The 25,356-nt window shown below is 42.0% G+C and overlaps 1 protein-coding gene across 2 annotated transcripts; it reads right to left on the bottom strand.

The window, feature by feature from the left end:
• Positions 1–3,936: 3,936 nt before the first annotated feature.
• jcada (junctional cadherin 5 associated a) lies at positions 3,937–24,992 on the bottom strand. Of its 2 annotated transcripts, none has more exons than XM_029457726.1 (5): positions 24,861–24,992; positions 14,567–15,094; positions 11,252–12,181; positions 6,718–10,310; positions 3,937–6,224 (listed from the first exon to the last, which is right to left on the bottom strand). In XM_029457726.1, the coding sequence occupies exons 2-5, from the start codon at positions 14,935–14,937 to the stop codon at positions 6,190–6,192; spliced, it is 4,929 nt and encodes a 1,642-aa protein (XP_029313586.1). In that variant the 5' UTR covers positions 14,938–15,094; positions 24,861–24,992; the 3' UTR covers positions 3,937–6,189. The 2 variants fall into 2 exon arrangements, with proteins under 2 accessions (XP_029313586.1, XP_029313587.1); XM_029457727.1 differs by lacking the exon at positions 24,861–24,992 and adding an exon at positions 24,556–24,624.
• Between the last annotated feature and the right edge of the window lie 364 nt (positions 24,993–25,356).

Here is a 25,356-nt window from a genome sequence, read left to right as displayed (position 1 = left end):
TAGTAAATACATCATAACAAAACGTAACATTATCCTCGATCGTAAATAGATCACAAGCTATCCTATATCGAGTCGATAGCTTGGTTTCCTTGAATTGTTATGAACCTGACTAGTTGTCCGCAAATTGCTCGATAGATAAATATTCAATTATTTCTCAACTTAGACACATCGACGTCTGTAAAGCTTGATAACTTGATAACTTGATTCTTTCTCGAAGTTTCTGCGGTTGAGGTTCTATCGTTGTGTCTGATGTCAAACATCATATATTACGAGCTGTATATAAAGCATTTGCTATTAGCTAACAAACAGACCGGAGGACAGCGCTGTTAAATTATAGTCTAGCCTACTGACCGTCTTACGGCTGCCTATAGTAGCCGTAACACTTACCAGATGTTCATGGAAGTTTCGATGTCGTAACTTTACGAGAATTACGTGAAACGGGTAAAAAGTTGCTACTAGGTAGATCCGACCTCCGTACGACTATAACAGGCTTATGAGCTGCTGTATATGCCTTATATTTATGCTTTATGCTTATATGCCTGTCGTGAAACACAGGCATATAAATAGTATGAAATTAAGATGACGTTAATAATGGCCTTTTTTCTGGATATTGCATATTGTGTACATTTCCTTTACCACTCTTCTTTTGTACAATTAGGTGTACATATGAAAACTGTACAATTATGGAAGCAATTGAAGAACTGCTGTCAAGAAAAGGATGTCATGGAGGAATTCAATGAATATGAGGGACATGGTGCAAACAACCTGCATAACAGATCACCCAGGATTCAAATCAAAGTGTCTGAATGTTTGGGTGTTGCAGACAGCCTACCAAAGGTATTCAAAGAGGGACAGACAACAAGCAGGTGATCAGCCACGTAATGAGTAAGTTACTTGTGTAATGTGTAGAGCTCAGAAACTTTGATGTATTTATGGGGAGTCAAATGGTCACTCTGGCAAAGTTACAGAATACATAGATGAATAAGCAAAGAAGGTTGAAGTGATTACAATTGACATGTATTATCTTGTATTTTACAGAATGTATCACTATGTGGCATACCACCAGCTGGTGAGATTCTGCTGGGGAATACTTGGTAAGAACCACAGACTGCCATCATGTGCCTTTCAAAAGATCTGTGCTACGTTTCCATCTGACAACTACACGTCGTTAAAAGCACTTTATTAGAGTCAATAACAAAACACAATGTCAGTTCAGTGATTGAATCTGCTTCTATACAGCACAACAGCATCCCTCTTGTTTGGTTCTTCCCACCGACTGCTGAATGGATCTGGGACATCGAAAGGTTCATCATCAACACTGTCTTGGCACAAAGCGTAGAGTCTCGGTCAAGAGTTCAGTAACATACTCTGCAAAAAAGATGTTTTATAATCAAGAATTATATAATATATATATATATATATATATATATATATATATATATATATATATATATATATATATATATATATATATATGTATGCATATATATATTATGATGCTGACCTTTGGAACAACCAACATGGATTGGAACTTGCAGTCCAGCTGACCTGACATGTGGTCGCGCCTGCATGGACTTGTGGTGTGTCCGTGGAGGGGGATCCGTCTGCACAGCAATTTCTTTCTGACATGTCTGAAATGTACAAAACACAACTTTACTAATAAATCTTTCAAACCAGCTTGAAATTGTATTGCATGTTTATACATGTCTGCGTAAAGAAAATATCTAATAACATTCATAATAAAAGATGTGGTTGAATTGATTGAGAGAGCAATGATATCAAATTAAACAAATATATGAATGATGTACATGCATGTGGTGATTGTATGTTTAACACATCATGTGCAGGTCTACTGGTACTACAACTGTAATGTACAGATGACGTACAGTCTGTATACTTACTGGTGTACACACAGCTTCCTCCCCAGTGTGGATGTCCAATAGATGGTCGCTGATCATACAGGTATCCTGAGTTCTGTCAGTGGCTTCATTCACCAATGTTTCAATACCTCTGTAATAATAGGGTAATAGTTAAAAGTTAAATAGGGTGATAGTTAAAAGTTAAATAGACTCACACTTTTACTCAAACTACAGAATAAAATGGGGAAGCCTGTTATAAACATTGAATCTATATATTTAATTAAGCTAATGAAGTGTAATTAGCTAAAGTTATTAATACTACAAACAATAACACACATATCGGCTAGGGCCTGGGGTAAACTTGTTACATAAACTATTATTATTATTATTATTTATTATCGCTCCATTTAATTTTAATTTTCCATGCCTACCTGATATTGTCAGTTGTGATTGAAGTGTTTACATGTGTCAAACATCTTAAAAATACACTCCTTGAAGCAGAACACTTTGCTGGTTACTGCACAACAACAACAGTTGCAGTCGATTATTACTATATTACTTTACAACGTTTATTACTTCACTTTACTTTAGTTCTTGAGTGCAGAACTAAAACCTTTTGATGTGGCAAATAAGATGAAACTGAAATAAGGAGAAGAGTACTATTAACACTAAGTCCCTTCTTACAAATACACCCTTCACTAGGACATACAATTCTATTGTCAGTCCAACTTGCTGTATTACATTTAAAAAGGAGAAGAAAAATGTCAGCTGTTTCCAGCAGATGGCCCTCTTACTCTTTCCCATTACTGGGAGAGTGAGTGCTGCCTGCACTGCATTAAGATTCAAAACCAGACTCAACAAAGCTCAACACCCACTCACATGTGATGCTTCAGTGGTTCTCAACCTTTTCAAGTTGCTACCACATATATAGTTTGAGTGTGCTGAGTGTGCATTTACACACATTTAGACAAGATAATAATGTGTTCTCAATTTCCCTTTGGTATGTATATTTTGTCTACTAAGACACATTTATCTTTAAGCTCTTGAAATGATGCTAATACTCTTTAAAAGTCACTGAACTTATCAGTATTCTTATCCAAATATGATTCCGAAAAGATTAATGAAAAATTCCCAATACAAATTAATGGGTTATTTCATGACTAGACTGGTGTTTATGGTTCTCTGCAACAATACTTCTATTGTCCAAAAGGGGGCAGCAAGCTAATTTTCTGTGTAATGCAAGTTGATTATTACCATTATTCCAATGTTAAGACTTAAATTTAAAAGGCTAAACGCTAAGTTTAAATACCACAACTATAAAGCTTAATAACAGCTTATTATGTTCAGAGTTTAAACAATTAGTATATAGTATATATATTGTGTTGATGGTGAGTTTATTCAGAAGCTGTGTTGTCGCCCTCAGCACTGCTTATTGACAAACCTGTTGTGTAGTTCAAGTAGTTTAACATTAGTTTTTCTGAGATGTAGTGTTCTTATACAGTACCTGAATACCCATGGGTCGAATAGAATATATATATATATACACAACAGGTTTGTTAATAAGCAGTGCTGAGGGCGACAACACAGCTTCTGAATAAACTCACAATCAACACAATACAGTACGATGTCAATATTTGCAAACATATCAGTCTTGACTATTCTAAAATACAGCTGCAGAACTAATTATGTTAACGAAGCGCTAAATCAAAGTCCTGTTACATGTTGAGCATCAAGTCCTTCAAAGCAATGACTTTTTACAGAGGTAGGTCTAGTTAGGAATATATATGATATTGTAGCTCTACACAGATGGGCAAAGTCCACACATCAGTAACTGTTTATGGGTATATATCTATATATAAAAATTCTTTGGAAGAATCATCCTGTCACTAAAAACACCAAAATGTATCTGTCACAGCATGTGAACGTGGTCATGGTCACAAGACTACAAATATTAAAAAAGTAGTTCCTTATTTTTCCGTCATTATTATCAGATATGATTTGATAAATGAGTAACTGTCTAACTTCACATCAAATAATGTACAATATTCATCAATGTAACAAAATCAGAGACAAAATATTTCATGCAAAGACTTTTATTCATGAATAGTCTGCAGTACTGTACAATAGCACACACTTGTCTTTATTAATGATCATCATTCTCAATGATCATTTTAAATATAGACAAATATTGTGCCTTCAAAAACAGTTCCCTTTTAACAATAATCTAAAAATACCTTATTTTGTTTTAAATATGTAGCATAACTTTTTGAAAATAAAATATACATTATATGAAATATAACAGTTGTTTATTGGATAGACTATACAGTACCAAATGCAATTATATGCAAATACACCTTCTCTCTGTGACGTCTTACGCATTTCATGCACAAAAAAAAAAGAAAAAAAAAAGATGCCACACATACAAAAAGAAGCTGTACATACTTCTGTATGAAAATAGAAAATATCAAAGCATGATGTGCACCAATAGTCTATATCATGTTACAAAGAACTTGCAGTACAAAAAGACCTACGAGAATGACCAGATAACACATTACCTGGAACACAGAGGTACAGGTACTGGGTTGGTAACAGGACAAAGACAAAACTTTGCACTGAGCTTCCACTGAAGAACTCCAGTCACAGCTACTTCTATGCAAGTCTACAACCAGATCGAACAGGTTCAACATCAAATACTGGATCAAAAAGTGACAGGTTCAAACAAGCAAACCAGAAGTTGCAGTTTTAGCTTTGAATTTTGGTATTAAACCCAGTAAATGTAAATGTCCAATGCATAGCATAAAGTTTGGTTTGGTATGTTTTTAAATTTCTTGTATTGCTACCCCATAAGTGAAGTGACACGAAAGCACTGATATGTCAACATTACATTATTGAACATGTTCAGATACTGTGATTAGTATTCCAACATCAATGTTCTGTACAGCATCAATATTAAGCTTCTTCAGCTAAATATTATTATTATTGCCAAAATAACTCTAAATGTTTTCATTAAAGTAAAAATGAATTACTGATGTCCAGTTCAAATTATGATTGGTAAACAGACACTACTGGACGTGTTACACACAGATGAAGTTCACAGAAACAGTGTGTACAAGGCACACTGCGATTAATATAGCTACATTTATCATTTCCTGCAAAAAAGCACTTTTGAAATCACAAATAAACTTAAGATGTGAACAAAGGAGAACTCCACGGTTAAATATAGACTTCTGTTAATGCCACAAAATATAGATTTTTCTTCTTCAACAGTATGAGAATGAACAGAAATAACATGTTAAATCACACGTTTCTGATACACAACCATTGCGATTGCTGATGCTGATGCTGATACTGACAGCACCGGAGAAACGGGGAGGGTGACAACATGAATCCCTCCGAGTGTAATCTCTGAGTATTTGAAGAGATTATTAGGTTCTCACTGGTAATGTAAAGCCAATAATCTCAGCAGTGCAAACCTAACACTTGTACCACACAGTAGAGCTTTAAAGCAGACGTTTAAATGAGATCAGCTCCTTGAAATGAAGACTTACTACTCAAATCATGTCAAAAATATCCCGTATATGACAATTATATTGCTCTTAGTGAAACTATTCAAGGACCACAGTGTTTCTCATTGCAATCCAGGCTCTCTGAGTACATTCTCTATCACACAAGTATAAGAATAAAGAACAGGGGGTTTCATTATTAGTAATACACACAAAGACCACACTTCCAAAAATCTAGTCTTTTCTTAACACAGATAAGAAAATATACATTTCTCCAGCAATTATATGACTTAAATTGTTATCTTATATTCTTAATAAAATCTTATAACTCTTTCTTATTTACATTTGGTGTAGGTTAATACTGATTGTAATGCAATACTGTTGCCTTCCTGTTGTTTTTTTTTCTGTTACATTTCTTTTTGTTTGTTGAGCAGAAGCACTTTTACATTCATATTTCAACACCCAAGCTCGAGAAGGAGCCCAAGAGCAGACGGGAATAATGACATGCATTTTTCCAAAAGCAAAACTTAAAAAGGAGGAAGTCCGCTTGCTTGAGCAAATAAACTATTGGAGAGGTGGAGAAAATGGAAAGACAAGGATGTCGAGGTTGAAAAGGCCTGGAGAATTGGCACAGGCAGTGCCTTTATTTGGCTGTAAAAATGGTCTCGCAGCACCAGGACAGTCAGTTCTGTGAGAAGTAATGCGTAACAATATTGAAGGGGTCACGGCTGACTAAGCCATGAGGTGAGATGAAAGCCTTTGTTGTTGGAAAAAGCTGTTAACTTGAGAAATACAGATTTCCACAGTGGTGAAGGCAGAGTCAGAGGTTACACTCTCTCCACTCGACTGGGGTCGTAGGAGTCTGATGAGAAAGGAGAGAAAGGAAAAGATGAGACAGCACAATTGAAACAAGTAAGAACAATATTATTTGCTATTAAGAGGTGGAAATTAAAGGCACCCTGTGGAGTTTTTGATTATTTCTTAGAGCTCAAGGATTCACACAATGCCTGTTGGTGAGTAACACTGAATGTTAAAAGTAATTTGTCCACAGGGCATCTTTAAAGGAATAGATCAACATTTTGGGAATTATGCTTATTTGCCTACATGGTTAGCCTAGCTTAGCATAAATACGGGAAGCACAGGGAAACAGCTTTCCAGACCTTATCCCAAATACCTACTAATTAAAAGGGGGAAGCATGAAGGCAAACCACATACCCACTTTAACTGTGCACCTAATGCACAGATGAGATTGATATCAATCTTATCAACTCACACGTAGAAAGAAAGAATATTATTTCTTACAAAAATGTTGAACTATCCCTTTAACAATAGAATCAAAATATCTTAATACACACCTGAGACAGAGAGCATCTCCTCATCCTCCAAATTCGAGGGGCCACAGGTCCCAGTGCTGAAGCTGAGAGGCAGCGTTATTTCTCTCTTGGGAACACTGCGAGGTTTAGGAAGCAGAGGAGGCTTCTGCAGTCTTGTGCGCTGCTTTGGTTTGGGAATCTTTTTACCCCCAGTCGCTTGTGTTGTCTTAGCTCTACTGACCTCTGCTTTATTCTCGTCTCTCACCTTCTCCAAAGGATTTTCTTTGCTATTCTCCACAATTTTCAATTCCACCTCTCCTAACGGATCTTCTGTTTTTAATTCAACATTTAGTTTTTTACTCCCTTCATTCTCTACTTTTAGTGCAATCTCAACATTCATCTCTTCTGCATTCTCTTCTTTTCTTGGCTCCTCCTCAAATATCCCTTCATTTACTTCTTCTTTAGGTTTACAATCTTCTTCAGGATCTCCCAACTTGTCATGTGTTTCATGTGCATTCTCATGTTCATTTGGGTTCTCCTCCCCATTCCCTTCTTCTTCCTCCAGTTTCTTATCCTCTTCTCGTTGCTCCACAACTTCCTCTTTTGTCACTTCCTGAACTTCACTCTCCTCTCCGTCACCCTCCCTCTCCTCATAATCAACTTCTCCTCCAGACTCTGTACCTTTGAGGCTGAGGCGTCTTATTCGAGACACTGAGTCCAGCTCTTTCAGGCGGGCCATTCTGTCTGGAGTTGACTTGCAAATTGATGTAACAGATGAAGAAGCAGAAGAGTTGAGCTTATCTTGCAAGGATTCGATTAGTTTGCATGCTCCACCTCGCCCTCTCCTCTCTATACTGCACATGCTAAGTGCTAGCTTGTCATCAGGGCTGACAGGGAGGGATAGTAGAAGCTTATTAGGTGGGAATTCGGGCAAGTCCAGTACTACCAGAGACTGAATCTCAGTATTGTCGTTGTCCTCACCATCACTGTGGTTGCTGCTGTGCTTTTGTCTGTCTCCTTCTTCGTGGTCCACTCCTGATTCTCTCCCCTTGACCTCCTCTATCTCTGCTCCCTGGACCAAAAAGGGCGTATCTTTGACTTGCTCACACTCTCCTATCACCTGCTGTGTCTCTTTGCCTCGACTTTGTAGTTTCTCAACTACAGTTGTATCCATATCCTCCTGGTTGTCCTCTGACAGTTTGTCAGCCACACCCAAGGCCTCCACTGGAACAGCTATACCCAGGATTCTGGCAGCCCTCTGCTCGATGGACTCATTTTCAGGAATACCTTTTGCGTATTTGACCTCATACAGGTTGCTGAGGTCCTCTGCAGGTAAAGAATTGGCTTTCTCCTGTATCAGTAAGTTCTCCAGGTGCTTATCCGCCATGGTTGACTCGTTCTTGAAGTTCAAAGGCTCAGAGTTGGCATATCGGCCATTGCCATGACCATCCTTTAACACAAAAGAAACCTCCCTGGTCAGCCTGGTGATACGTGGTGAAACCTCTTTCTGAGGTGACCTGCTGTTTTCGCTCCTGGTTCTATAGATGCTTAAATTCACCTCACCCCTGAATGATGGAACATGGCCTGATTTAGCCTTTCTCTCTGTCTCCACCTCAGCTTGAAGATCTTTATTTGAATTGTACTCGGGGCTACCACTATTTTTAACAACTGCTGTCCTGCTCTCCCACGAGAGCTGCACTGACTGACTTAGCTCTTTATGATCGAGTGGAGATGGGACTGAGAGTGAGCGCTGCATTGGCTCCCCAGGACCACCAGGAGTCTCTGTGTAGACAGTTAATCCCACATCCCTCAGCAAGGACTCTTGAGGGACTGGGATGTCCTGTCTATAGACCTGGTTTGGCTCATTGTGTGGGGGTAGTGATGACAGGAGGCAACTGTCTCTGGGGCCTGGGTTGGAGAGTATGGGTAGCTCATTTGTTGGTGGTATGTTGTTGGCCTGTGGCCTGTAGAAAGCACTCCTTATGTCCATGGAGTCCAGATCAGGGGTAGAAGCCAAGGACATTGATCTGACTTTTATATTTTTGGGTTTTTCTATGTGCATTGGTGGAAGACTAATTGCTTCCCTGCCTGGTTCTGGACCAGCAGTGAAATGTGCTCCTGATTTCAACAGGTCTAATCTCTTATTCACCCCATCTAGATCTTCAATGCACTGACCCACATTGGGTCTCTTGCTGATTGTGACTTCCATCTCCTTATTAATGGTTTCCAATTCACCAATGGCATCACAGGGTCGTCGGTTTACTGGCTTCAAGAGAAACTGACCAAAGGTCACTTGCTCTGCATCCTCCAGGGGACTGGAGCTGCTCTTCCTGGGGGAGGAGGGCAACTCTTCATGATCCCGGGCCTTTGATGGGGAGAATGGGTCTTGTTGTGAGGGTTGAAGGGATGTCGGCTGTGTTGGGCTGAGGCTGAGACGAGAGAAGGCGCTATTGCTAGAGGGATGAAGGTTTTTCTGGCCTGCCATGGGGTAACCATAAGAGGAGCTACTGTCTGTCCCCACACCACTATCTGTGGTTGTGTCTGAGACAGACTGAACAGGCTCTTGTCCCCCAGGAGGACTCTGGGGTTCTGGAATTTTCACAACCGTCAAAGGTGAGCCAGTCTGGGTTTCCTGGTTACGGTACTGGTTTCCAGGCCAGGAACCAGCATAGCACAACTCTTTGTCTTCCTTGGCTTGAAGTGCCCAGGCATCTATTATCTCCTTCCTTAGAGGAGCCCTCTTGTAGTTCCTCATTGAGGATGTGCTGCTGGTGTGAAAGTGAGAGTAGTGGGGTTTTATGAGCATCTCATTCACTGACTTGCTCCGCACGTTGGGGCTCTCTTTGAGGCCTACAGCAAAAGTGTCTGTGCTGGTGACAGTCAGGCTTGGTATTGTCTCATTGTTGTTCTGATCTGCCGCTAAGTCTTTGCTAATGGTTGGTGTGTGAACAGGGACAGACACAAGGCAGAAGATTGTCTCACTCACTCTTCTCTTTGTGTTCTCTGGCCCCAAATCTGGGACAATTTTCTTCACTTGGGTGATGGTTTCTGCAAAGAACTTATCTGAGCTGGACCCCTGGCGAGAAGAACTTCTTGTTAATGGGGCTTGGAAGGCTGAAGAGGGAGATGAAGGAGGACGTTGGTTTTTGGGATACCTGTTGTTGCAATTTTGGTCAGTTGCTGGGAAGTTATCGACAGCCTCTTTGTGCAAATCACTGTGCCACCTGTTATTGTCATTGTCGAAGTCGCTAGAAGACGTCTGGTTAGCATCATCCGCCAGTTTGGCAGAGATAAAAGGCCCCAATGGCGGGGGCAAGAAGGCACTGTCGCTGGATGCAGGCTCCGACACGGTGACGCTGGGAAGCTCGTTGCGGATGTGCCGGATCTTGTCGGCGTCCGTCAGGGAGTTGCCACCCAGGGCTGAGGAAATATGGCGTATGCGGGGGTCATCAAAAGGGATGTATTGGATCCCTCCACCGGGATGCTCCTGGGTCATATACACAGGGTAAATCTGCTTCTGGCTGGACATGATCCTTTCTCTCTGGGGATCAGGCCAGGAACCAGCTGGATGTCTGGTAATCCAATGAGATCCATCTGGAGCCACTTGTATCTGCTGGTACACATCCCCTCTGTATCTATGAGTAAAAACAACACAGTGCACTTTATCTTAGTAACAATGATTCAAATAAGATAAAAGGGCATAAAAAAGTGTGAAGACGTGAAGGCTTCAAAAATAATTTAAGGGATGTTAACCTAATTATTAATTGTCATCCGATAATGATCTTGAGAAGATTGTAGCCTCATTATTGTTATTGCATAACATAAAACCCATTCGAAGAGATCTATCACAATCTGGCTTCCATATAAAAAATATAGTAGGTATTAGGGCAGACCAATTAATCTCAATTTTATTGAAATCGTAAATATGTCTACTGCCATTTTTAAATCGCAGGACACACATTACTTGTTAAAGGCAAAATGTGTCAAAATACTATTTTAAAATCTTCTCATGATACAGAGATATCCCAGTCTACAAATCATATTCTACAGACTTGTGATAAAAACCTTTTTTGGTACAAATCCTCACAAAAAATCACATTATGATGATTAAAATGATTATGTAAAAATAATCATTCCCTTCTAATATCGCAGGTTTGTGACATTGCATACAGAATTGTACCATCTCTGGTGATGAAATCTGAGTGAAAAATATTATTTAAATGCTTGAAATGTTTATATGTCCTTTAAAGCATTCTTACACATTATTATAAATAATTTTAAGTTATTATATAAATGAATAAACAAATGATTTCTTCCCTCTCCCTCCTTTCCAAAATCCTGGGCTTACATTTTCCTTTCCTTTCTTGTAAATTTGGATGGAAGTGGCATTCTGGCAAGCCCCTACTGACAGGAATTGCAGCTGACCTCAGGCTGAGCCAGGAGGCTGCCATTCAGTCAGCTGTAATTTGCCCCTCAGCTGCAATTCGCCCCTCAGTGTTGAATTTAAAAGCATGGTTAATTAATGTGAAAGGGAAAATATCTTATTTAAAACAAAGGGAAAAAAAGACTTCTTAACCTGTAGTCAACAGCAATTTCACCATATCCCCGGCATCCCCCCATTATAGGAGCTCTTTTATAAGATGGGGGAGGGATGTATCCTGGAGGTCCAGAGTCCTGTGCATAATAGTCCAGTTGAGGGTCACCTATCCTTGGTATTGGAAGTGGCGTTCTGTCCCTGGCCAGGGAAATCACTGAGTCTCTCCCAGACAACATCTCACAGCTTCCCCTGATCTGCTGGTGCATCTCATAAGAGGGAGGTCTGGGGGGTCGGGTGAAGCGGGGCTTTGGTGTCATTGAGAGTTGGTTGGCGCTAGCCGGCCTCCCATTCTCCGGCCAGCGGGGTGCCCTGTAAAGGTCATGGTGTGACAGTGGGTGGCCATTGACACGCCTGTACAGTTCCAGACCGGACGAGTCTATGTCCACATATTGTAGGCTCTCAGGCTGCAGCATCCGAGGCAGGGACTGGGATTTAGCTTTGGTCCTTGGGTGGACGACCATACCCTCTGGTGTCCTGGCATGTAGCCGCTGCTGCTCCTGTGCCCAACGCTCACCCTCACTCTGTGACAGCTGGCGACCAAAGCTGACGGCTGGACGCCACTCATCTGTCCCCAGGCTCTGGCACTTCCTCTCACTCGCCATCCTCCAATGATGGAGAGCAGCTTCCCTCTCTCTAGAGCGGGCCTGAGCCTGGACCTGGGCCTGAGCCTGCACCTGAGCCTGGGCCTGGGCTGCCCAGCGCTGCCTCTCCTGAGCTGCCCTCTGACGCTCCTCTGCAGACAACTCTTGGCCTCTTGCTTGTTGAGACCCCTCTGGCCTGCCGTAACCCCCCTGGCCCCCTCCATGGGGTTCAGCATAGTCCAGTAGCACAGTGAAGTCCTGGCCTCTCCTCCTCCAGTAGGACACATCCTTGGAATGCGACTGAAGACCTCTGTTGCCATCACAGAACCTGTGAGGAAACACACACAATTAAAGGTGTCATTATGTAGAATTGCTTTGCTTTCAATTTCCTAAGTGCTTGTTGAATGGTTAAATAATGTCTGAAACCCCTTCCCCCAACAAAGTGTATACTTTTATCCCTGTATTTGACATCAATGATGGCGAGCAGTTCAATGCTGTACACCTTCTATTTATTGTAGACAGGTGCGTAGGAGGAAAACTCCAGAGTCAAGAGAAGAGAAAATTCCCGCACACTCGTCGTTTACTTGCTATTCAATGTTAAACGTTTCGGTCCCTAGACCACCAGAGCACCACCAGTTAAACCAGCCTTGGAATATAGCCATTTGGAACAGCTATAAACACTTTTGCCTTCAGACATGGTCAGAGAATGTGTTTAAAGTATAACCCAACCTTAAGATCCTTTTTCTTACATCTGATTTAGAGATGAGCCAATACAATGTGGTAAGATAATCACTAAGGTTATGAGCCTTTTGAAACATTAAAGCAATGAAATAATTAAAATACTGAATTATAATAGTTCAGGATCAATAAATGCCAACAAATATAATGTCCAAATGATAAGAGGCAAGTATTCACTAACAGTCTACACAATGTGGAAGAAAACATCTCCCACTAGATGGAGACAGATGACCATGAGTAGCAATGCAGTGTCTGGTAATTGTGATTTTCTATGGGGCATAATGAGCACATTACACAATGATACACTGCCACTGTTAGTCCCGGATGTCCTCCAAGACAGATCAAGCATTTAGAGGACGTTTCATTGACAATCTTTGTATTGCTTTGTATTTAGCTCCTAATCTGAGAAAATGAGCAGCATTTCTCAAAAACAGTGTAAGGAAAGCTCCCACTATATCTCTGAGAGGATGTTTGATGGCAGACCTGATGAGCAACAACAAGATGCAATGGGTCTCTGCATGTAGTCTGATCATTTCAGGCTATTTGTGGAGTGACTGACTGACAACGCAAACAAGACGCAAGCACATGTGTACACCCCCTTGAGGCCGAGGCCACTGAGCGTCCTTGACATTTCTATCCATGACCATCACTGGCCAGAGATGCTTGCTGGGGGAAGGGGGGCTAGCCATGCCAATCTGCTGAATTTGAGGGCATCTTATGTAAGATGAGTTACCATCATTAGCCTAATTGGGTCTAAGTAGCACTGCCTAATGGGAGTGCCAAGATAGGCCTGTTCCTTATCTAAACTAAAGCTTCCAGGCAAAACGGATTTGGATGAGAGGGAAAAAAAAGGATGAACAAATAACAGACTGAAATCGTAGAACATATGTCTTAGCAAGTTCCACATTCCCAATAGAATGCTATGATAGCACTGGCAGGGCAGCCACATGAAAATGTGGATTACTCGTCTCAAAGAATAAAACCATGAGTGTGAAAAGTGAAAATATTTAACACAACCGCTGACATTATTCAAGGTCATTTGACTATTTTCAGATGCTCTGTCGCTTGGCTTGTGGCAAAAAGGGATTAGGGGAAAAAAAAGAAAGTCAGTCAGCCAAACAAAATGTAAGGAAAAAGGCATAAATCTGACGAGCCTGCCTAATTGTGTGGATATGGGAACAGCTGTATTGACTTTGTCTCAGTTACAGCACACTAACCCCCCAAACTGGTGCAAATTGGCAAATTAAACAATCCTGTTTTCAGGAAAACAGATTGGCTACAGCCGGGCAATATCTCTGGAAACATCATACGTTCTAACAGTCCCTACCCGAGAGGGTTTCAATTGCATAACTCCAGACTAAGCTAAATATAGCCTATCCTCCATATGCATATTTAAATATGCCCTATATGAATCCTGTATTATTGATGGGGTCTGCATTATATAAGTAGGAATAATTCTTGTGAAATAGTGGAAGTTACGATTGGGGGTAGAATCAGGAAGGATACCCCATTCTGACAAACCTGGCAACCTGTGTGTGTAAGATTGGGCATGCTGAAATGGGTTACATAGGTTTGCCCAAAAGCTGTTTTGATTACAACTCCAAGGTCCCATGTGGCAGATTAAAACTCCAGCACACACCATCCCTCCTCCCTTGCCCAAGACTTTTTGGGAAGAGGAGAAAAGGGAATAGAGATGAACTGAGAGGAAGTTACACATAAGAGATAAGATAGACAAAAGAGAGCAGTGGCAGGAGGGACTGAGCAGCGGTGTCAGGCAGTTCCATTTAAGATGCCATGCAAAACTCCTTGGTATTTCATTTCATTAATCTGCTCAATCAAAGCACCATAACAATGAATAAATGAGTCACTCATCAATAAAGATTGAGGACCACCTTAATAGGATAGGGCATGCAAAAGCATCAATTAGACAAGAGCACATAACTGGTCTCAAAGTACAGCACAGACTATGTCTTACCCACTGTCTGAGGTCAGCGACTCTCCCAAGGAGTGGGTGTCCATTTGGTTGCGGCTCTCGCCCTCCCGCCTGGACAGACTTCTCTCTCTAGGTTCGTTGTTGTTGTTGGGACAGCCGATGCCATACGCTTGGGGCTGCCTGGATCCTCCACCATTCCCAAAGGGCATCCCAGGCCCTCTTTCATAGCCGTTCACTGTCCTTGGGCCGGGCCTTTTCTCTAAGATTTCATGGTGTTTGCTGTAGGACGGCGGTGAGGACGGGGGAGCTTGTCGGGACGAGGACGCGGGGGTTGGGATAGGGGTAGAGGAGGAGGTGGTATGCTTGGGCAGCTTGTATCCATGAGAGATGAGGAGGTCCTCCACGCTGTACATGGTCGCATTTGTTTATGCTGGTATTTTCTTTTTTTCCTCTCTCAGCCTTTTCTTTTTTTTGAGAGAGAGGAAGGTAGGTCGGTTGTCAAGGCGTCTCTGCTTCTTCCCTACGTGCAGCGGAAGGATCACCGGCACAGCTGCGCAGCTGAGGCCATCACTGGGAAAAAAAGAGAGAGGGGGACGACATGAGGAGACAGGAAGAGAGACAGAGAAAAGAAAGTGACGCTAAAACCATTATACCCGTGTCCAGATTTTGTCAAAGGTCCCAACCCATATGGACAGTTTAGAGCACGAAACAAAAACAGACCCCCGAACTCAAATTCTGAGCCGCCACGACAAAACCGAGATCACCCGCCTTCCCAGCAGCCTGTCCCTCCCTCCTCTCTTCTCCAGTCCTCCTAGCAACAACCCTCTTTCCATCTCACTCGGAGATCACCGACACCAAACCCAACCATGTCCAGAACTGAGGAGAATTGGGAGGTAAACAAACACCCTCAAAAACAACCCTAAATAACATGATGATCAGAGGCAACAAGAGTTTCAGAAGGCTGCTGGTGCTGCAGTGAAATGTTACTGTTTACATTGGGCTCCCTGTAGACTTCCATACAGTGGCTGTTAGGTAGCTGTTAGCAGCAAACCACTGCTCATGTTTTGCATCAATGAGGCAACTGGGAGATTTTATTCCTCTCTCCCAAAATTGTTTCTTTATCTCAAAGGTATTTTCTGGTTATAGTCTAAAAGGATGAGAATTTTTCAGCTATATGTCTTGGATAAAGGTTTGCATATTCCAAAACTACTACCTTCATTTCGGATTCCTTAAGAAAAGTCCAGAATTGAAATCAATATAAAAATGTTAAAATCAAAAGGAAGTGAACAAATGCTTCAATATGCTCCATGCCGTCTCTTAAGGTGTGTGTCTGTGTGTAGAGCTCAAATGATTAGCTGATTAATGGGTCAACAAAAAATGTAATCAGTTATGTAATTTACTTCGGGAAAAATGCCAAAAATTCAATGGTTCCTGCTCCTCAAACGTGAATTTTGATGGTTTTCTTAGTCCGTCAACTGAATATGTTCAGGTTTTTGACTGGTTGGACAAACTTGTAATGATGTGATTGAATGCATTTAGAGACTACACAATAATACCTCAATTAATCAAGGAAATTATCAACTATTTAATCAATAATAAAAAGGTAAAGGTAAAATAGCTTTATGACTTTTGCTTTCTGCACAAACAAAACGTATTAGTATGAAGGACTGGTGAAGAATTGAATTGATGATATACTTGATATAACGCCATTGCGTGCTGCCTTGTCAACAGGACAGATGCTGCTGAAGCCTACTCATTCAATACTCTCCACTGGAGCACACTGCCAACAACCTGGCTGTCCTTAATAAGAAATGGCATTCACGAACTGCAGTGCCATAATCAAGTGCTGTTCAGACAGTTTAAAAGCCAATGATTGTTTAATGGCACCGCCAAATTGCATGTTTTCGGTTCTGAAAAACAGACGGCCGATACAGCCTCACCGAAATGTATTCGGCTGCAAACAGATTAGCATTTGTTTTGCTTCTTAGCATTTGTTTAGCCATGATCGTCCCATAGAGATGACAAAATCCATCTATGAAAGGAGTCATGACTCGGAGGGCAGCATCACTACCACACTTTTTCTTCCTCCTGCTCCCTCCCTCCCCCCAATCTTGTACCTGAACCCTAGGATAGCCTACTCTATGATTAACAGGATCCAAGACCGTGAAATGCTGCTCTCTTTGTATGTCTGGCTCTCTAATACGATTATCTTTTTCATTTAAAACCTTAAACCAGTTAGTGTTGGAGGATTGACTCTTGGCACTTACCCAGTTAATACTTTTGTTGAGTTTAACTCTTTCCATTTGCGTTCTGAGTAATCTCCTCAAGGAGAGGGTAGTTCTGAGTTTGGTAGGGAGGTTCTTGTGAATAGTGTCAAAAAATGGGTTTTGGTTTCCTCTATTTGCTTTCAGATGAGCATGCAGACCTAGGATAACACACAGTCTTTCATTGACTGTTATTTCATGAACTGTAGTTGAACTTGCTGGGCAACAGGCCAGTGACTATGTTCAATAAGTCACAGTGTCTCTGAAATACTGAAAATGCCGGCAAAATGGAACCCAAGATGGTAATATTTGTGGTCATATGTCACTACAGATTACTCAAACTTATTTGATTAACAAGAATGTTTCTCAAAAAATGTAAACTCTTTTCTTCTATGCTTTAAACCAGGGGTGTCCAAACTACGGCCCGCAGGCCAACTGCGGCCCGCGGTCCATTTTCAATTGGCCCGCAGCAAATTCTAAAAGTCTAATGGAATATGGCCCAGATAGAAACTTGCGCTTGAATGTATTGTACTTCTTAGTTCTAACACAGAAACACAGTTTTGACTTGTCAGCTAATATAAAACATCAAGTGTCAGATAAAGCTTTAGATGTTTACTCGATTGCATGTGATGAGAGCACAGATGCGACAGACACCGCACAGCTGTTCATTGTTTTTTGCGGGGAGTTGACGATAACTTTTGCATTACGGAAGAGCTGCTTGGTCTTAGGAGTCTAAAGGCCACAACATAATTTGAGCACGAGGACTTTACCACAAAGAATTTCAAGCTTTCCTGTCTGATGTTGATGCTGAATACGGGGACGTACTCCAACATTCAGATGTGAGCTGGCTCCGTGCTGCAGCGGTTTTATTCCTTGAGATCAGAGATCGATCTGTTTTTGAAAGAGAAGGACCGACCTCTTCATGAGCTGAGTGACCCTCCATGTTTGGCAGACCTGTTTAGTTGATCTTACTGGTCATCTCAACACGTAACAAAAGAGCCTACTGCGCACATGAAAGCATTCTGTGTGAAGCTCCATCTCTTTGAGACACAACTACGCAACTTCAATGTTGCGCACTTCCCCACGCTGTCCGAAATCAAATGTGCTTTTCCAAAGGCCAACCTTTCTGATAACAAGGGGAAATATGTGTCTGTGATCACGTCTCTCATGACGTCTATCCTAAATCGAACTGATCGATGCAGAATGAGTTTAAGAGAGTCTGCAACTAGAACTTATATATAATAATTATATACAATAATTCCCTGAAGCTTCTCTCCCTCCCCGAGTTCTACCGAAGCTTGGAAAAGTTTCCTCTGATGAGACGCCACTCACAAAGAATGATGAGTCTGTTCGGCTCAACATATGTGAGCAAACATTTTCTCTGTTAACAAAAGCAGATTGAGATCCAAAATGAGCGACAGCATCTCTGTGATGTCCTTTGTATCTCAAACACCAAACTTAATCCTGACCTGCAGCATCCTTCAGTCCAAAGCGCAGCATCACTGCTCCCACTGAGTGCAACGCTGTTCCCATTATAGGAGAGTTAAAACATATATTACACAGTATTCATGTTAATAAGCTACATTTTTCAATAAATTCAGTCAATTAAAGTTGATAACATTTTCTAACTAACGTTAGTTGATGTGTTAACAAGCCCAATAACTTATTTGTTTAACAAGCTTGAGATATAGCCATCCCCTTCTCCCTCTGCCTTTTTTTAGGCAATTTACCTCAAAAGCATGAGTGGCCCAGCCCTTCGTATATTTTTCTGTATGTGGCCCTCAGTGAAAAAAGTTTGGACACCCCTGCTTTAAACTAAGAACCAACATCAGATCTCCCTACAGCTTTGGAGAAGCCCATATCAGACTCAGAGATCAGATTTAGATTGGTATCACCAACCTTTTCTTTCTGGAGATGAAGCCTATCCCTCCAACCAGGCAACGGCTTAATTAAGTGAGCCTTAGGTCAAGGGCTATGTTAATTTATATGATAATTCCTTTTTGTTATCATCATTGCACATGGACATGTTTTGACTGCACATCCTTATGGTGTCTAATCTAGGTAAACCCTTAATCTAAGGCAATTGGAGGACATTCTTGGTGTCATGACTAAATGAGGATTATCTCTATCATCAGTAAAAGTGAGGATTTCCTCCTCTAAAGTGACCTGCTCGCATTCAGTCCTCCACCACTACCCCACCCCTACTCCTTCCTTCCCATGACAAGCTCTGTTTAAATATTGCTAATGCTGTTACGCAATGGAATTACCCATTTTATATCAAATAAAACCTCGGATTCCAGCAACGGTATGCAACAATGGTCGGCTTTCATCCCCCTAAACACAACAACATTGTGTTTCGCTACAATGCCTTCTTGTTTGAAAAAGACTGGCATTACAGGCTCTTGAATTTGGCGACTGGAAAGAAAAGGTGCAAATCTGCTGTATTTTAATGACACAGCTCACTCAAAGAGAGAAATTAATGATACAGTTTATGGATAACATGTGCTGCAAAGTAAGCTAAAAATAAAAAGAACCACATGGGGGCTGGCGTTTCCCTACAGACGACCCTCACACTGCCTCCACATTTTCTCTAATCAGCCACTGTACACTACTACTGTAACATCATTTCCATTTACTACACATTGACAGATGTAAAACCGCCGCTTTTGAGGTCAAGTGAACTTTTGTCCAGGGCACGGCTTGTTTATTAAAAACAGATACAAGCATTTTTTAGATGTGTGAGGGTGGCCTGTGCCCTTACTGGTGGCTAAACCAACAGCAGGCTGCAGGGGCATGACGGCTTGCAGGTTGACAGTTTGGTGTCAGCTCCTTATTCATGGCCCAACTGAGATGAGGACATAGTGGGGAGGTGTGGAGGAAGGGAAGCAGAGGGACAGCATGGGTGGCAGACAATGCAGGACAGAGACCTAGATCAGGCCTCGGGGAGGACGGAAGTGCAGAGTTAGAGGGTGTTGGTAATTAGTCCAGATTGCAGGCACGGGTTACAGACTTTGTAAATAAACTGTATAAGAAGCAGTAAGTAGACCAACAGAAGATGTTTGGCACTGTGGTCAAAACATATTGAGTAACAGTGACTGATGTTGTCCTGAGTAGACACTGGGATGTGTTAAAATAGCACATCCCTCCTAAAAGTGAACTACGGACAATAACAAATCTGGATTGAACATGCTCCAGCACAAAATCTCCAGAACAAAAGAAATCTCATACGCCAGAACCTCGAACCAGAAAGACGATTAGCCTGCTTCCTAAAATATTCCACAAGAGACGCATCTCTCCACCACATTGTTCACAGTCTCCTTGGATCTATAACAACTGACCTGAGTGGGTCTGTACTTGGCTAGTCTCTGGTCTGCATCTGTTAGGACTGTGCACGCACAGGGATTTCTCAGGGATGACAGCCCATCACATTCAGCAAACAGCAATGGTTCGCACATTGTTTATCTATGTGACATCACTGTGTCCAGCAAAGGGGCCGTCTCTCTTCCTGAGGAAGTGCGTCGTTGTGGGGACGGAGGAGAGCCGACGGTGTCGCAAATGTTTCCAATCAGGCTCTCTGCGGGCTCCTGTTTGTCCCGGGGAAAGGAGTTAGACGCCTTTTTTTGGCTGCGGACGGAGAAATAAACAGCCAAACAACCTCGGCCATATTTTACCCACACTGACCTTTAGAAAGCACAATGTTCCACATTTCAGGTAGACTGTAGCTCAGCAACATAAAGTGTGGGCATATTATCTGGGGAGTTATTTGCACTCTAGACACATGCCATCTATCAGAAAAGTCCCACTGGGCTCAGGAGCTATTGCAACCATAAACAATTGAAGTTAAAAATCAAAACAGCTTTGTGAACTAACAAGTACACATCTGTTTTAAAAATGATTGGGAACAACAAAAAATATTTCACTATCCATCACAAACGAGAGTTCATCATCACGTTGCAAGACATGTGCTTTCTCTAACATCCACGCCCTCATAGTAGAGATTAAGAACAGGCAGGGCCCGTGCATTGTGAGTCAATTAGCTCATGTGGAAAGGTTTAGCCAAAAAACACCTACTTACATTATTTTGTTGAGCATATCCCATGGTAACAATTGTTTTGCTTTTGTGAATGGCAGCTCACAGACAATAGCATGTGGGCTGCTAAGATATTCCTGCTGCATTGCTTCAGTCCAAAACTTATTACAGTCAGACTCCACTGGCAGCAAAATCAAAGGCAGGATGGGATAGGGAGAGGGGGGGGATGTTTTTATTCCATCATATTCCAACACATCGCAGTCTGAAACAGTATGGTCTGGTTCTGATTAGTTTCAGACTGTTAAAAAGTAGTCCAACCAAACATTTGTCTAGCGCAGTATCACTGTTTTAATCCAAAGAAAATTGTTATTAACAACTGGCTCACGCACAAGAGCAGTATAGCTAATAGCTCATTAATGCACAAGGCAAAGCTGTGCAGCAACCAGTAAGACACTGACGAGAGTGAGGGTAATTATATCAATGGACTCATTTTCCATTGTATAGCAGGCTTAGCTCAGTTTAGCTGAAATGTAGCGATTTGACGTCATGAGATTTCCTTCAACTAAATGCATCCAACACTCCGAGTATGTGGAGGGAGATTCAGGGCTATGCATTTGTTCCAAAAAACACCACGTCTCATTTTAATTTCATTAATTTCACCTTCACTTAACCATATATTAAATAAAACAACTTCTTATTTTGGCCATGCAAACATTTGAAAATCATTTCAGATGAGGAACAAAAACAAAACATAAAAGAGAGGTAATTAGGCACGCTAATCCACCGAGGCACAGTTCTGCAGCACAGTAGGCTTCACCTGCACTGAACTATTCCTAACCCATGCTGTTTCTGAGCATGCCAAACTGGCTCCATGGTAATTAGTGTCTGTCAAGGTCCAGGGCTAGCTAGAAATGACAGTGGCATGGTTTATCAGCCAGAACCACAGTGATCAAAGGGTTAGCACGCTCTGGCTTCCGGCTAATCAGATGGACTCTGCATGCCTGTTGCACAGTATTATAGAATGAAAGGTAATAAACAACCCAGCATAAATATATTTTACCAAAGAGACTATGCTTCATCGAGACAGTTTAAACATATCAGGAGTATGATATTTGAAGACAGCTGATAGGATGTGGCAACAGCAGAATTGTGTTGACAGATGACTGTGACGCAGATTACAGGTGGGATGAAAAGGCTCTCCCACGCAATATAAGTAAAGTGTTGTCATGATGGTGAATGTGGAAAAAGTGCTATGTAAACACATGAAAATGAATGGTCAGGGTTATCTCAAGGGCTTGATCACCACTCGGGTATAAAACTGACACAGAAATCACAAAGCAGGCGGCTAAACTGTCTGCCGAACATATGAAGCGGCGAGCTGCAGATAGGACATGACAGCGCGTACAGTGAACATGCATGCATGCCTTTACATGCCTCGCATTCTCTGCCATGCATTCTCACTCTGAGAGGCACAATGGCAGATGTCAGTAGCTTTCACACATTTCTGGCTGGCTTCATCCACCAGCCTCCTTCCTGCTGCCTGCGTCACCTCTGCTCTGACATCACATGTGACATCAGGCAGGACCTCCGAGGGGATCCCTGTAACCGGGCAAACATCAGATGACTTTCAAAGGCTTCACTTTTAGCTACCCAATGGCAGAAAAACTAATTTTCTTGATGGACTTGGCCTAGATATAAAACTGAAGACAGACAGGGTGGACTGCTCAAACAACGACTACACACACACACTCGAGATTACTGGAAAGGGAAAGTCTAGCCTTGGGATAACCAGACTGCCTGCAACACCAGGAAGTTATCCCAGCCCACACTTATCGCTTTGGACCACTTGGAACTTGTATGACTCATTTCATAGCCGTGGAGGGCCCCTCCAGTTTCGCTGACCAACCCTTTCCTCCGTTGCTGGAAGGAATTAATGAGCTGCTTCCTTTCTTAATACGCTTCCCTTCCCTCCATACCTCACCCCCCTCAGGGCATCTAGCAGGGCCTTGTGTTCACACACCATCCCGGTCTCAAGGATGTGTGAAAGACCTACCACATAACACGCATGCACCTACGCACACACACACCTAAGCTTTCCTTACCCTTTTCTGTAAAAATGCAGATTAGCTGGTGCTGGTCTTGGCTATGTTTTGCAGCATTTGTATTCCTTATAATTAATCAGCTGCTGTTATCTACAAATCATGCACTGTCAAGAAAATGTTTCCTTATTGACATTTACTAACAGCTTTTGATGTAAACTCACTGAGCTATGAAAAGGCTTGGCAAGAAGGAACAGAGCACTCCCGGCAATGTTATTAGTACTTCCATAAATACTATAAGCAACACAACCTAAAATAATCAGACCTGAGGCCATGACAGATCAGCCCAAATAAGACGTGGGGATAAATTAGGAAAACTACACAAACGCCTGTGTTTGTTCACTGCAGCAATGTTGTAATAACTAAGTGATCATCTTGAACTTGAACAGATCAGGTGAAATCTTGGCTTTGACATTCTGGCCTCTAGAGGTCCCTATGTGACAGTCACAATTTATTCTAAAATTAAAGCCATTAAGCAATTGCACTGTGACATCATTTGAGGAGTGAGTAAAGAGTAGTGTTTCATCCATCCAGTCTTGAAGGATATTGAGTATTACTACGCTGTAAACACATTTTTAAGTTCACCTTTCAATATTAAAAACCAACATAAATATTAAGCACATAACATTATGCACCAATGTTCAGCAAACTAGCAGCAGGATGGCTGTTTTCAGGGTTTATTTATGCAAGATTGTAGCGTGCAGGAGGCTGCATGGGGGAAGGAGAAGAGAGGTCAAGCAGCAGCCATCATCATGCAAACAGCAGGTGTGACAAAGTGACAGCATGAAAACATCAAAGCAACCTAAACTTGGCATACCATTTGCCAAGAGCTATTTGCAGCTCATTTCCATCGCCATTTGGTGTTCCTAAGCATCCGGTCAGACCCGATAGCTACACGTTACTGGACCCGAGTGTTGTCATCATGTCGTTACGAAATGATTGACAGGCTTGGCATGATGCTAGCCCCGCTGGTTCCGTTGCAGGTTGCTGCCGTAGCATACTAGCCTAGCCCTGATGCGCGCAGTTCATAGATGCAGAGAGAAACCACGCCAAATTTCGTTAAAACACCTGCTCGTTCAAGGCTCCGTCACAGTAAGGAAAAGAAACATACCTGTAACGAGACTTAATACCTTATACGGATCAGTATAGGTCCATGGTTAAATTCGGCGAATGGATGACCTACTCTTCAGACTGTATTTCAATGATAGCTCTGTTTTATAACTCCCAACTGCTTTCTGTCGCCCATCTCATCACATAGTGGATGGAGTCCCACTGAGGAAATTGAAGGCAAAGCAATTCTACAAGTTAGAAATGTATATAAGTAATAGCTGTTTGGAGTAACACAGAATGCCTACCGAATACAAGTCATGGACGGAGGATTTCACTTCAGTCCTTAATGAGTGTTTCTCTCGATAGAAATCTCTGCTCGAAAGCTACAAAACTACGTAATTTGGACGGAGTTTGGCCTCTCTTCCAGAGCAGAGAGAACGGCACATAACGGGGCTAACGTTAGCCGGGCTAGCTCCATCAGCAATCTTTAACCTTCAGCTGATAGGAGCGCGTCCGCAAATAGTGGCAGTCGCCCCCGCACACGCTTCAAGTTATGACATAAACACAGCCACCCTCGCACTCCTTCACCTTCCAATGTCGCGTCCTGAAAGTGCCACAGTATGGTCCCAAATCCTCTAATCCCGGGCAGAGTAGTCAGGGACAGCCGGACAGGAGAGCACCGAGGTAGCTGGCTTGGCTGCAAGTTGAGGGACCGCTGGAAATGTTGAACGCAGAGCAGATGCGACTCTCAACCTCTGTGCAGCCTACTCCTCACAGAAAGCAGCTCGCCTCCTCAGCCGAGAGCGCGGGACGTAACGTTTAAAAAAAAAAAAAACAGAACCCCAACGAAAGCGTTACTTAAAGTCGGTGCGTAGACCTGGAGCCACTCTTACCTGTAAAATGCGTGGTTGCGTTGGCGCCTATTCCACAGCGCTCATCCCCGCCGCTGCTCTGGACTGACTGAGCTGGGATCTGCTGAGGGAACAGCCCCTCTACACTACAGCACAGCACAGCACTGAGGAAACATCCCTCTTCTCCAGCGGGGAGGCAGCTGGATGCTGCTCAGTGATAAGGCTGATGATGTAGGCTATTATTCAACCCTCCCGGAGTTGCTTTTTCCACCCGTTAACATAATGCAAAGCTTCAAGAAATTAGTCGATAAACAAATAATCTATCGACAGAAAGTTTATCTGCAACAATTTTGATAAGTGATTAATCATTGAAGTCAATTGTCAAGCAAAAATTCCAAAAGTGCTATACATGTAGGCCTATTTGATATAATGTGCTATAATATAGTCCCTGACTACATTAAGTAACACATTTCATATTATATATATATATATATATATATATATATATATATATATATATATATATATATATATATAT

The sequence above is a fragment of the Cottoperca gobio genome, chromosome 20, assembly GCF_900634415.1.
Source record: "Cottoperca gobio chromosome 20, fCotGob3.1, whole genome shotgun sequence".
Taxonomy (NCBI): Eukaryota; Metazoa; Chordata; class Actinopteri; order Perciformes; family Bovichtidae; genus Cottoperca; species Cottoperca gobio.
Note: the sequence above shows the minus strand (reverse complement) of the source record. Positions and strands in the feature narration are given on the sequence as shown.